The following is a 13,447-nucleotide window of genomic DNA, read 5'->3' as shown; positions in this document are numbered from 1 at the left end:
GGGGGATGGTGGGTTCGAGCTCTGCTGGGGACCACCCCACCCTAAGCCCCCAACCCACTCACCTCTTCTCAGGGTCCAGATCACAGCAGCACACAGTAATGGGGAAGAAGCTTGGGGGGCAGTTTGGAGGGCAGTAGCGGTCCAGGAAGCCTCGCACATTGAGGCCAAAATCCATGGTGCGCGGCAGGTAGTCTGGGTCAGCGTTCACCCGCCCGATGATCTGTCCAGCACGAAGCCCAGCAGTTACCCAGGGCCCCTGGGACTGGGCATCACCCAGGTGGGTTCGAGGGCAGGTCACACCCGGGCCTGGCGCCCCCTGGACCACCACACCCCTGGGAATGCAGGTGGCTGTGGGCAGCCCCGTTCCCAGAGCCTCCCTGGCCTGGGGCCCCTGCAGACTTCAGCCTGCAGCCTGGGACTGTGAGCCCACCCCGGACCTACCTCACACAGGACGATTCCAAAGGAAAACACATCCACCTTCTCATCGTAGCTGCGGCCTGGATGAAGAGACCGCTGTCAGCAGGTGCACGGGGCCAGGGATATCAGCTGGTGAGGGTGCCGGGCCAGGGGCCCGCCCACTGGGGGGATGCCCTGGCCAGCAGGTCAGGACAGGAGGCAGATGCTGGAAACCTCTGTAGGATCAGGCCTTAGGCTCTGACACTACCCGAGCCCACCCAGTCTGAGCCAACCTGTTGGCGGGGGTAGGCAGTGGGTAAAGGTGAAAGCCCTGGGCAAGGGGTTCCAGGCCCAGCTCGGTCACTAACCAGCGATGTGACTCTGGGCAGGTCATGGACCTAGTGGTGACTCCGAAAGAGAACTATGTCAGACCCCTGGAACCTGTGAATGTTATTGGAAAAAGCATCTTTGAAGTTACGATTAAGTTAAAGATCCTGAGATGAGACAGTCCTGGATTATCCGGGCGGGCCCTAAATGCCATCACAGTTGTCCTTATAAAAGAGACTGAAAAGGAAAAGACACAGAGGAGGAGGCAGTCACATGAAGACAGAGGCAGAGATTGGACCGATGTGGCCACAAGTCCGGACACGCCAGGATCAGAACCTATAAGCAGCAAGGAATGGATTCTCCCTTAAAATCCCCGGAGAGAGCACGGCTCTACTGGATTTCAGACTTCTGGCTTCCAGAACTATAAGAGAATAAGTGTCTGTTGTTAAGCCACCTGGCTTGTGGTAATTTGTTACAGCAGCCTCAGGGACTGATACAGACTCTCTGAGCCTCAGTTGCCTCAGCTGTAAAATGGAAACAATACCCTCTCTCTAACGACGTTAAAAATAATCAGGACAGCCACTCTCTATTGAATTCTGACTAGCTTACAAACCTTATCTAATTCTCACATTACTCCTTAAAGATAGGGAATATTAACCCCAATTTACAGGTTAAGCTATTGAGGGGTGGGTTAACTTTGGTCAGAGCTGGCGTTGAGATGACCCTGGCTCTGCGGCCCTGACCCTGTGTCTGCATGTCCCCTGCCTGTGGAGAGGCTTTATAAAGCCCCAGTCTGGGCACACATGGGACCACTGTGTAACAGGCCTGAAAAAAAAAGAAATGGAGTGGGAGAAAGGGGATCTGTGGGAGGCTGAATAATGGTCCTGGAGGTGTCCCGGTCCTAATTCCTGGACCCTGTGAACACGCTGCCTTATACGGGACTTTGCAGGTGTGACTCAGTTAGGGATCTCGAGATGAGATTATCTTGGATCATTCAGCTGAGCCCTATGGGATCACAAAGGTCTTTATGAAGGAGGGCGGAGGGTCAGGGTCAGGGAAGGAGATATGACAATGGACACAGAAGTCAGAGAGAAGAGGCTACGTTGCTGGCCTTGCTGGAGGAGGGACCAGGAGCCAGGGAATGAGGCAGCCTCTAGAAACTGGAAAAGGAAAGGAAACAGATCCTCTCCCCTTGAGCCTCCAGAAGGAATGCAGCCCTGCTGACACCAGACTTCAGACTTCAGTGAGCCTGATACTGGACTCCTGACCTCCAGAACTACAGGATAATTTGTGGGGTTTTTTAAATAAATTTATTTACTTATTTATTTTGTTTTTGGCTGCACTGGGTCTTCGTTGCTGCGCGCAGGCTTTCTCTAGTTGCGGCGAGCGGAGGCTGCTCTTCGTTGCGGTGCGCGGGCTTCTCATTTGCGGTGGCTTCTTTTGCTGCGGCGCACGGGCTCTAGGCGCGTGGGGTTCAGTAGCTGTGGCTTGCGGGCTCCAGAGCGCAGGCTCAGTAGTTGTGGCGCACGGACTTGGTTGCTCCGCGCGGCATGTGGGATCTTCCCGGACCAGGGCTCGAACCCGTGTCCCCTGCATTGGCAGGCGGATTCCCAACCACTGCATCACAGGGAAGCCCTAATTTGTGTTTTTTAAGCCAAGTGTGTGACGACTGGTTGCAGCAGCACAAGGAGACCAACGACAGGACTCGAGGAGGGGCGGGGCAGGACCTCCGCCTCCTGCAGCTCCGCCTGGGACCGCGGGGCCCTGGGGGATGTGCCAGGCGGGGCTGCCGACTCACCGTGGATCATCTCGGGCGCCATCCAGTAGGGGTTGCCCACCACCGTGTAACGCTTTTTCCGGTCTGGCTTCTTGAGGCTCCGCAGGTCCTCGGGCTGCGTCTTCTCGTCCACCATAAGCCGCGCCAGCCCGAAGTCGGCCACCACCACGTTCTTGTTCTGGGGGACCCGGAAGCAGAGTCACACTGAGACACGCCCCTGGCACCACCTGCCCACTCCCTCCTCGACCACAGCCTGTGGTCCCTCAGTCACTGCCCCTTAGAGCCGGGCTCCCTGGGCCCACTTGTCCCCCATTGAAATACATCCCCCACCAAAGCTTCTTTCAGGAAGCCTGCCCTGACCACCCCAGTCCACACACCCGGGCCCTCCTCCGGGCCTGCAGCCCCTGGTGCAGCCTGGTGTGGGCGGCTCTCCGTCAAGGCCACGCTCACAGCAGAGCCCCCACCCCCGCACATCTAGTGGCGTGGTGGGCGGGGCCCCCGCTGTCCCCTCCCGGCCTGGCTGCTCACCTCACGAACCAGGCAGTTGTGGGAGTTCAGGTCCCGGTGGATGATGTTCATGGAGTGGAGGTAGGCCTGAGGGTGGGGGGCACCGGGGTCAGGGGGCAGCCATGCTGAGGGCCCCCAGCCCCGCCCTGGTCACCCCAAGGCTCCCACCTTCCCCCCTCCCACTGGATCCCCTCTGTCCTCTCTCAAAGCTTCCTGTGCCTTCCATTTCTAAACTTGTGAAGTTTAGGTGAGCGCTGGAGAACGTGTTTTGTTTTCCGTTTTTTGCCGCACCGCGTGGCCTGCGGGATCTTACTTCCCCGACCGGGGATGGAACCCGCGCCCCCTGCAGTGGAAGCGCGGAGTCTTAGCCACTGGACCGCCAGGGAAGCCCCGAGATGCTTTTATAAGTGGGGCCGGATAATCCAGCCCACACGCCCCGCGGCAATCGGAGCCTACTCACCATCCCCGAAGCGATGTCCTTGGCAAAGCTCACCCTCTGACTCCACGGGTACTGGCTGTCCTGGAGGTGGGGAGAATGACCAGGATGAGCCAACGGGGCCACAGTTGCAGGACATTGGGTGAGAGAGACAGGAAGGGGCGACTGTCCTGTAGGGTCTGATGACGCACCCCCAACTCTCTTCTACACCCACAACTGTCCTTTTTTTTTTTTTTTTTTGCCATGTGGCTTGTGGGATCTTAGCTCCCCAACCAGTGATTGAACCTGTGGCCCCGGCAGTGAGAGTGCTGAGTCCTAACCACTGGACTGCCTAACCACTGGAAGTCCCTCACAACTGTCCCCTCTAAGGGCTGTGGGTGAATAATTCAAAACAATTTTCTAACAGAACTGGTTCCAAACAGTGACGGGGTGGGAGATACTCTTCTATAGTTCCTGACCCACCTCCTCTGAGAACAAAAACTCTCTCTTCTACAACATCCCATTTTTTCGAGTTTTTAAAAAACCTGAACCTGCTTTCATGGCCCAGCAGAGGCGGGCCTGGCAAGGTCGCCTGCAGAGAGCTGCGGTGAGTCACTCTGGAGAACAGGGCTCTGGGCTCAAATCATTTGGGGAAACACCCCATTCTCTCCCCCCATCTCCTTGGAGACCTCAAGTGGGAGAGCAAGGACATCAGAACGTATTAAAGATTCAGGTGCAGCCAGGAAGCCTGCGCTGGTGCAGCCCAGCATTTCTAAGTTGCACTGGACCATAGAATCCCTCTGAGAAGTTACACCTGTCCGGAGCCCGCAGGGACCATACTCTGGTGACAGCAGGTAATCCAACCTAAGGGACTGAGGACTCAGCGGCGACAGAAGGGAACAGGGTCTCCGGGTCTGAGGGTGATGCTGGGGTGGTGATGCTGAGCGTCGGATCCCGGGGCACCGTCAGCATCCCAGGAGAGCTAGAAGCTCCCCTCCAAACGCTTCTTTTTTAGAGGAGGATCGGTAATTTCATCCAAGCTGTTACAGCAAGTTCTGAATTTTATACATCATGGCAAACAGTAAGTGACTTGGTTTTGCTTAGAAGCAAAACAAAGACCCTCTGGGAGAGGTAACCTATGGCAGGTGCACGGGGTTAACCTGACAGCCTGTGCATCCCCTCAGCAAAGCTGCCACCCTTCTCTGGGCCCCAGCTTCCCCCCCCCCCCACCTTAGATGGAGTCAGTTGCTCCCATATTTGATTCAGAATCAGGGTCTGGAGGGCCTTTGACACCAGAGGCCGATCCCCAGTGAAGAGCCTGGGAGGAGACTGGGACCGACAGAGGAGCCGCTGGGCCCAGGGTCCTAGGGCAGGAGCGGCTGGGACGGGTCTCAGGCAGGGGCTCTGCCCGGCACTCACCATGCCCTTGATGAGGCCCCGGAGCGTGCCACCCTTGATGTACTCGGTGATGAAGTTGAGCCTCTTGTCCTTGTAGAGCACCCCAATGAACTTGAGCACGTTGGGGTGCTCCAGGCATCGCATGACCTTCACCTGGTGGGGTGCAAACAGGCTGGGCCCACGTCTCCTTCTCCCCGTTTCCCACCAGAGGCCACCACGGACAGTTCCAAAGATGGAGGAGCCTTCAAGCCCCCGGGGTCACACCTGCCGGCTGCCGTGCTCTTTGCTTGGGCTGCTCCCACCCCCAGCGACGTCCTTGCCCCTCTCGCCCTCCTGGCAGACAGTTTCTCTTCTTCCAGCGTGGGCTTGAGCGACACATCCTCCCGGAGCCCTCTGCCGCCCACCCCCTCTCAATGGCGAAGGGTGGGGCAGGTCCTAGGAGTCTGGTGGAGAGGGTGCAGCAGGCCCCTCACCCACCTCCTTGAGGAACGTCCGCTGGGTCTCCTCATCGAAGCGGATCAGCTCCTTCATCACCATCACCTCGCCTGTCTCCCGGTGTGTCACCTACGTGGGGACGCCCAGGGCTTGAGACTCAGCACAGGCACGTGCTCTGCTCTAGGCCCGCCCTGCAGGAGGCCCAGCCCCACCCCAGGCAGACGGACAGACGGCTTCAAGCCCTTCGCAGACTTTTCATGGGATGCTCCCAGCCCCCGAGGGGGTGGGACTTAGGTCCTTTACAGGTGAGGAAACTGAGACTCAAGAAGGTTTCCCACCAGGGCCCACAGTCACCCAGGTGGCAGGAAGGGGGGTGGCCAGGGCTTGGGTCCAGGATCGCCAGACCCAGAGGCCAGCTCTCTTTCCTCTGCTCTGCTGGGCTGTCTCCTGGAAGTCAAATGGTAGCTCTACCACAGATTCTGACCAGGGACAGGGGCTGGGGCCTGTCTGCACACGTGGACAACCTGGCTGGTGCCTTTTGTATAACTCTGAACCTTCCAGTCTGGTCATAGCCAGGTGACATCAGAGCCAGGGAAGGGCTCGTGTCTTGCTGGGGGAGAGTGTGAAGGGGGTGAGCAGCCCAGAGGCCAGGAGGGGGCTGGTATTGGGCTCAGTAAGGGGGCCTGGGGGAGGGAGCCTTCAGGGTCAGTCTGGGCTGCCCTCCCATCCCCCACCCTGAGGAGCCACTTTTCGTGGTCTATGTATAGTAAGTCCCCTCCCCCTAACTAGCTCAGGGAGGCCCAGGTGGAGGAGAGCTCTGGCCAGCGAGTCTGGAAGCCAGATACCCGTCCACTGGGGCTTCCTGGGGACACTGGTGGGAGGAGGGTGGAGGACCAACGGGTCACACACAGACTGCCCCCCTGCTCCCACCCACAGCCCCATCCCTGCCTGGCGTGCCCTGTACCTTGATGGCCTGGCCGAAGCAGCCCTTGCCCAACACCTCCCCGTGGATGAGGTCCGAAGGTCGGAAGATGCGGTGCGGCCGGCAGACCACACGGAGGGACTCGGAGCGACCCAGGTCCTTGCGCTGGGAGGCCGGGGAGCCCAGCGAGCCGGCGCCCGGGGACCTGTCGATGCTGCAGCTCCTCCTGGGGGGACACACCCAGTGCCCGCTGCCACCAGGTGGGCACCTGGACGAGGCCCCCTTGGGGGGAGGCCAGGTCTCAGCCCTGCCCCCTTCCCCCTGCCTGCCATGCCCCATCGATGCCAGTCTATGTACAGTCACCCGTACAGCCAGAAAGGGCGGCAGAGGACAGCTCTCCCGGGGCAGTCGTAAGGCTCTTGCCCCATCCTGATGCCAGCACCCAGTGCCCTGTCTGGCTTGGACTTCCTGTTAAGGTAGGAATGTTTGCCCTAGGCCTTCTCTGCCTGGTGACCCTGGATCAGACGCTTTGTCTCCCAGCATTTGAGTCCCAGGCCTTGGAGTGCAGAGGCAGACTACCTGCCCAGAATGCCCACAGGTGGCCTTGCAGGGTAGCCTGAGCTCAGACAAATGCAGGGGAGGAGGAAACACATGCCTTCAGTATCACTGTTTCTTAGTGTAAAGGCTGTCATCCCAGGTGTCCCCCTCAAAGCCTTGACCAGGAGTCCTGAGCAGACCCCCTTAGTGAGTGGCACGAGGACCAGGCTGCTTCTGGGCTTCTTCCTGGTGCCCCCCCACCTCTCTTTAAGAGGGTACAGGGCACTTGGCCCCTCTGGCCTGGACCACCACAACAGTCCCCCAGCTGTCTCTGGTCCTGGGCACCTCCCCGCAAAGGGGACCAGAGTGGTCTCTGTGAAACACGTCACTGTGCTGCAACACCCTTCGGTGGCGCCCCGGGATGGGCAAAGCCCGAAGACCTCGGCCACGAGTTTCTGCCTCAGAGCCCATCACTCCCCAACACATCCGATGCCCCAGCATTCTGAGCTGCTGGCCAGCTGCTCCTCGAAGCCAGGGCGCTGGTCCACCCTGGAAGCGCTGTCATCCCCAGCTGGGGGTGCTGCTTTCCCCGTTTGCTCCTCATTCTCCTTCCTCTTTCTAGCCCCCTGCACCCCTTGCCGGCCTCCTTCTTTTTGCAGGGCTGACTCCCCCATCAGACTGTGAGCTACCGGAGGGTAGGGACCAGGTCCCATGCCCCCTGAGGCCCAGCGTCAGTGAAAGTACCAAGATACAGTACATCAAGGTGCAGGGCTGACTTACAGGACAGGCTTCTGCCGGCCAGAGCTGCCCGCCTCCCCGCTGGGAGTGTGAACCGGGGAGACCAGGGGGCTGGACTCAGGCCCGAGCCCGTGGCCCAGTGCGTCATGGGGGTCATGCTCAAGAGTCAGCTGGAGCAGGCGGCTGGTTTCCTGGATCAGCAGATCAATCTGGGGAGAGCAGGAGTGTGGACAGGTGAGTCTCAGGGGTGGTGCTCTCAGGGGAGCACCACCTCCAACCAGACTCAGGACCCATACCTCGTCCAAGGGCACATTCCGGATGGGTGTGCCATTGATTTCCAGGATCCGGTCTCCAACGTGGATGGAATTCTTCACATCTGGGCTCATGCAGCCCGGGTCCACTCTGTGGGCATAGAGCGGTGGTCAGACCCCTGCTCACCCCGCTAGGAAACCAAGGCCAAGGGGATCAGATGAGGAGCGTGGGGCAAACCATTCTATCTTGTGTGATCGGCAGGTGGCAACTGGCGGGAACACCGAGTTCTGGTTTGGTGGGAAGAGTTCTATACTAATTACAATGCTTGCCGTGGGTGTGGAACTGGAGAAAAGTGGCATGCCCTCCAGGTGTTTGCCCCCCTATACTAGATGCTCAGGGGCTCCTGTTCAACAGAGCGTTGTCTCTGCCATGGAGGACAGACCTCTCCTTCTACCTGGCTGGTACGTGTGGGGCAGACAAGCGTCAAAGAGTCCTAAGAGGGTCTGGACCCACTGCTTCCTACCTGACCCCCAAACTTGCCCTGCAAGATGAAGCTAAGGCTCCCACTCCTCTGGGATCGGCGGGAAGGAGCCAGTAGCCTGGGCTGGGCCACAGCTGCAGGGTGGAGATGGGGCTGGTGCCCTGGATTACTTGGCCATAAACTAACTCACAGAATGGCCAACTTGCCAAATTTACTTGCTTCTTTTAACTCCTTGGTGTTAACTGTGATTGTCATTTTGTCTTTGTAAAAGCTTTTCAAAGAATGGTCACTTTGTCTCTGACCTGAGATGGGGAAGGGCTGGGGGAGGGTGGGCAGGACAGAAAGGAGACTGAGAGCTTTAAGAAAAACAGATTGCTAGCAATTTTTCAATTATCGAGAGTATATTCTCACATGGGGGAGAAATGCTTCCTTACACAGGAAAGTCAGGTAATAAATACAGCAGGAAGAACACAGAAAATCACCACTTCGTAGCCATCACAGAATTATCTGTGGATGCTAGAGTCAGTGACAGGCTGCTGGAAACAGGATATTTACAGACTCATATCTCACAGATGACTCAAACTGGTTACATTGCAAAGGGGAAAAAAAATCCTTTACAGCAGAGAGAGTGGACTGCACTTTAACCAAATAATCGAAGTTGACATCCCCAATAAAGGGAGCACTTCACTGACATCCTGTGTCTACCAGTAAGATGCACAGAGAAGGACACAGCATCAGTTATCTGGTTAAAATGCATGACTTAAACCTAAGGAAGAGGAACCCTCTGTAGAACCCCAATGGAGGGCTTCCTTAACTGACTTGCACTCTTCACACATGTCAAGGTCATAAAGGACAATGAAAAGCTGAGGAACTGGCACAGATGAAAAGACACTGAAGAGACATGAGGATTCAATGCAATGTGTGATCCCGGATTGGATCTTGGATCAAGGGGGAAACTGCCATAAAGGACAGCGTTGAGACAACTGGCAAAATTCGCATGTGGATTGGATACTGAATAAAAGTGTCAATGTTAAACTTCCTCAATGTCATCATTACACTATAAGATACAATGGATAATTATGTAAGGGAGTGCCCTTGTTTTTAGGAGAAGGTCTGAAGTATGTGGGGGAGGATGGGTCAATGGTGCCTACAACCTCCACTCAAATGATTTAGTAAAAGATAGCAATATGTACGTGTGTGTATATACAAATAAGTATATATATGTACATACACACAAATACATAGACAGAGGGAGAGACACACATGCCTCAAGTGTGGTAGAAAGTTAAAATTGGTGAACTTAGGTAAAAGGTGTATAGGTATTCAATATACTTTTAATTTAGTAATTCTTCTGTAAATTTGAAATTTTCAGGATTAAAAAAGTTAAAAAATAGTGAATATATTTTCATGGATAAAGACTTCTTATGGATATAGCCTTAAAAATATATTCCTGGGCTTCCCTGGTGGCGCAGTGGTTGAGAGTCCGCCTACCGATGCAGGGGACACGGGTTCGTGCCCCGGTCCGGGAGGATCCCACATGCCGCAGAGCGGCTAGGCCTGTGAGCCATGGCCGCTGAGCCTGCGTGTCCGGAGCCTGTGCTCCGCAACGGGAGAGGCCACAACGGTGAGAGGCCCGCGTACCGAAAAAAAAAGAAAAAAAAAAAAAAATATATATATATATATATTCCTTAGGGAACTGCCTGGTGGTCCAGTGGTTAGGACTCGGTGCTTTCACTGCTGTGGCCCGGGTTCGATCCCTGGTGGGGGAACTAAGATCCCACAAGCTGCACAGTATGGCCAAAGGGGGAAAAAGAAGCAGGAAAGAATGCTCACCCAGTGAGGGAGGCAGGGAGGAGGTGCCATGGACCCTCTACTCCTAAAATTCTGCCCAGTTGTCAGGGACCAGCTGGTCTGGGAGTTTCCCCATCTCTCTCACCAATCTGTCTGTTCACTTGTGTATGGAAGGCAGCTGCTGGCCTGGCTGATGCTCAAGATGGGGGTGGAGATGCAGAGTCAAGCCCAACCTCCTCCTCCCCGCCCCAGTACCACCTTCACTTCTCACCAGTGCTTAGGCATGGGGCCTGGTACCTGGCAGGTATGTGAGAAACGTTCACTGAATCCAAAGAAAGCTGGCACGTGGCTCCCACACCCAGACACGCGGAACGTTTAAAACTATTTCTCAAGGGTCCATGAAGGCCCAGGAGAAATCTTAGAAGGCCCCAAGGTATCTGACTTCCTCGTTGTTCAGACAGAGACCCCAAAGACCCGAGAGGACAAGGGAACTGCTCAACATCTCATAGCATGTTATCAACTGCGTCAGCCCCTTAACCTTCATTTCTTCTTACATCTCGGACCTTTTCTACAACCTTTAAAATTTTCTTTAGGGATGATCTGCTAGTATCAAATCTCATTTTGTCTGCCTTAACATGTCTTTATTTCACCTTCATACATGAAGAATATTTTCATCAAGTATAGAATTCTAGGTTGATGGTTCTTTTTTGCTGAGTGCATTGAATATATCATTTCACTATTTCTGGCTTTCATTGTTTCTGTTGAGAAATCAGGTGTCAGCCTGTTCTGTTTTTGAAGGAAATTTTTTTTTAATAAATTTATTTATTTATTTATTTTTGGCTGCGTTGGGTCTTTGTTGCTGCTGCACGCAGGCTTTCTCTCTATTGCGGCGAGTCGGGGCTACTCTTCGTTGCAGTGTGCAGGCTTCTCATTGCAGTGGCTTCTCTTATTGCGGAGCATGGGCTCTAGACGCAAGGGCTTCAGTAGCTCTGGCACAGGGGCTCAGTAGCTGTGGCTCGTGGGCTCTAGAGCACAGGCTCAGTAGTTGTGGCACACAGGTTTAGTTGCTCCTCGGCATGTGGGATCTTCCCAGACCAGGGCTCAAACCCGTGTCCCCTACATTGGCAGGCGGATTCTTAACCACTGAGCCACCAGGGAAGTCCTCCCTATGGCTACTTTTAAAGTCTTTTCTTTTGCCTTTGGTGTAGTAGTTTCACCAGGTGGGGGAATCTACGGGTGAATTTCTTTTTAGTTTTCCTGTTTGGGATTCACTGGGTTTCAGTCTGTGGACTGGTATCTTTTATCAGCTCTGGGAAGTTCTCAGCCATCATATCTTCAAATACTGCCTCTCTCCCATTCTCTCTTCTCCTGTGATTCTAGATGGATGATTAGAGCTGCTCACTCTGTCCTCCGTATCTCTTAACCTCTCTTTCCCTATTTTCACCTTGCTGCGTTTTTGCTTCTCCCTTCAGCTGTTTAAAACCCTCCTCTACTGCTAAACCCATCTTTCACTTCTAGGGGTTCTATGTGGTTCTTCTCCAAATTCATTTGCTCTTTACTCACTTTTCCCAAGGATCTCTTTATTTATTAAAACATATGGAGCATAATTATTTTGTATTGTTTCTGATAATCCTACGATCTGCAGGTTTTGTAGGTCTGCTTCTGCCACCTGTTGTTTCCACTGGTTCTTGCTCACAGTGCCTTGTTCTCTGTGATTTTTGACCAAATGGCTCACCTTCCTTGGGACGCTTATCTCAGAGAAATTCTGTGAAGCCTGGAGGTGGGTTCCTCCAGAAAGGATCTGCATCTGATTCTGTCAGGGCCTGAGGACATTACCCCTAGCGGAGAAGTGCTTTAAACTTTTACAATTTTGCCTGGAGGTTTTCTGAACCACCCAGGCATGTGAACTTGGTTGGCAAACCCAAGTGTATGAATTCTCAGGGGAGATTCCCTCTCCCCTTCCATTTAGGTTCAAATCAGTTTATCTTCTAGTTCTGGGAGTTGGTTGCCAGGGGCGGCTGGTGGAAGGTGTGGTTTATTTCTTGTTCTTCCCCACCCTGAGAGCCCTTTGGGGGTTGCAGCTTTATGGGGTGGGGAGGCGTTCTCTTATTAGTCTCACTTTCCTTGAGCAAGTCAGGGCTTTGAGAGGTTCAGCCATGAGAAGACTCGAAAACTGAAGCCTAATTCACCCAATTCAGATTTGCCCTTAAGTCATGGCTGCCTTCCGTGCTCTGCTGACACCCCTGGGCTCCTTCCTTCATTTATTCCTGACCTGGTTACTTCTCTTTCTTGTTGGGTCATGCAGGGATTAAAGAAAACATTTAAAATATTTTATCTAACATTTGTTATTTTTTTTGGAGGAATGATTGGACCAGGCATCTGGTATACCAGTTGTCAGAGCTGGGTTCCATCTGGGCCCATGTGCTCACCCATTCTCAGGGCCCCCCTGCCCCAGGGTCGGCCACCCACCTAGAGCATCCGTGCCCACAGCTGCAGCCTCGGCAGGCCAGCCACTCACCCCTGGACGCGGACGGTGTGGGAGCGCTCTGTACTGCAGCCTGGCGGGCCGTGAGGGGGGTCGATGGAGACCGAGAGACCACGTTTGCCATGAGCCGAGGCTGGGATGGATACGAGGGTGACTGTGTGGGGCAGGTGGGAGCTGGGGGAATCAGGCAGGATCTGCTCAATGACGGGGGTCACCACGGTCTGGTAGTAGCAGTGTCCGCTGCAAGAGCCACAGGCAGTGGGGACCCAAAGAGCGGGAAGAAAAGTGTGTCAGGACAGTAACCAGCATCACCCCCACCCTGATCCCTCAGCCCCAGGCTCTCTTCTCCTCCCACCCTCCCCTCACTGCTCCCCAAGGGAAGAGTAGGATCTTGGCTGCCTGATGGGCTGGGAAGCAGGAACTGGGCATGCTCAGCCCAGCCTTGCCCCTCTCCGGGGCTCACTCTAGGTTGTCTATGCTCTGTCAGCTGGCCAAGATGAGGCCTGGGGATAAGTCCAGTTCAGCAGGAAGTCATTAAGAGTCCATTTGGGATCCTCAAAATTCATGCTGCCCTCAAATCCAGCTTTATCAGTGTTGCCATAATAAAGAATTTGTCTGGTCTTTGTCCCTTGGCTCTAAATCCTTGGAACAGGAGTATCTTCCTTTTTCTTGAGCCCTTCACACACTTGAGCTAATGTTAATGAGATGACTCAGGCAGCAGGGAGGTGGGTGCTGGTCACCAGAAAGACTGACTACGTGATGAGAGGGCTATGGCTGACCCAGCCTGACCTCGAGGAAACTGAGTTCAATCCATGCCCAGTGATTCAATCAATTATGCTACATAATGAAACCCCAATAAAAACTCTGGTGATGCCAGGGAGGACAGGTCACACGTCTTGATTCCATGGGTGGAACGCACAGAAGCTGTGCATTCGAGACCCTCCCGGACCTCGCCCTTTGCGTCTCTTCATCTGGCTGGTCCTGAT

The 13,447-nt window shown here is 54.7% G+C and overlaps 1 protein-coding gene across 11 annotated transcripts in view; it reads right to left on the bottom strand.

Moving 5' to 3' along the window:
- Positions 1–13,447, bottom strand: part of LIMK1 (LIM domain kinase 1) — a 61,496-nt gene that overhangs the window by 38,344 nt on the left and 9,705 nt on the right. For 10 of the 11 annotated variants that reach the window (XR_016387763.1, XR_016387764.1, XR_016387766.1 and 7 more), the window contains 11 exons: positions 12,495–12,701; positions 7,749–7,854; positions 7,495–7,661; positions 6,220–6,403; positions 5,298–5,384; positions 4,842–4,973; positions 3,468–3,527; positions 3,029–3,094; positions 2,522–2,678; positions 442–497; positions 63–220 (listed from right to left, as the gene is read on the bottom strand). Coding sequence is in view for 1 of the 11 variants with exons in the window: in XM_022588086.3 (XP_022443794.1) it covers positions 63–220; positions 442–497; positions 2,522–2,678; positions 3,029–3,094; positions 3,468–3,527; positions 4,842–4,973; positions 5,298–5,384; positions 6,220–6,403; positions 7,495–7,661; positions 7,749–7,854; positions 12,495–12,701 (1,380 nt within the window). In the remaining 10 variants the exon portion in view is untranslated. Of the gene's footprint in view, positions 1–62; positions 221–441; positions 498–2,041; positions 2,679–3,028; positions 3,095–3,467; positions 3,528–4,841; positions 4,974–5,297; positions 5,385–6,219; positions 6,404–7,494; positions 7,662–7,748; positions 7,855–12,494; positions 12,702–13,447 lie in introns of those variants that run through there. The other variant, XR_016387771.1, reaches the window with a different exon arrangement.

The sequence above is a fragment of the Delphinapterus leucas genome, chromosome 15, assembly GCF_059928025.1.
Source record: "Delphinapterus leucas isolate spDelLeu-1000000601 "Yukka" chromosome 15, BTC_Dleu_Yukka2, whole genome shotgun sequence".
NCBI classification, from domain to species: Eukaryota; Metazoa; Chordata; class Mammalia; order Artiodactyla; family Monodontidae; genus Delphinapterus; species Delphinapterus leucas.
This window is presented reverse-complemented; position numbering and strand designations above follow the sequence as displayed.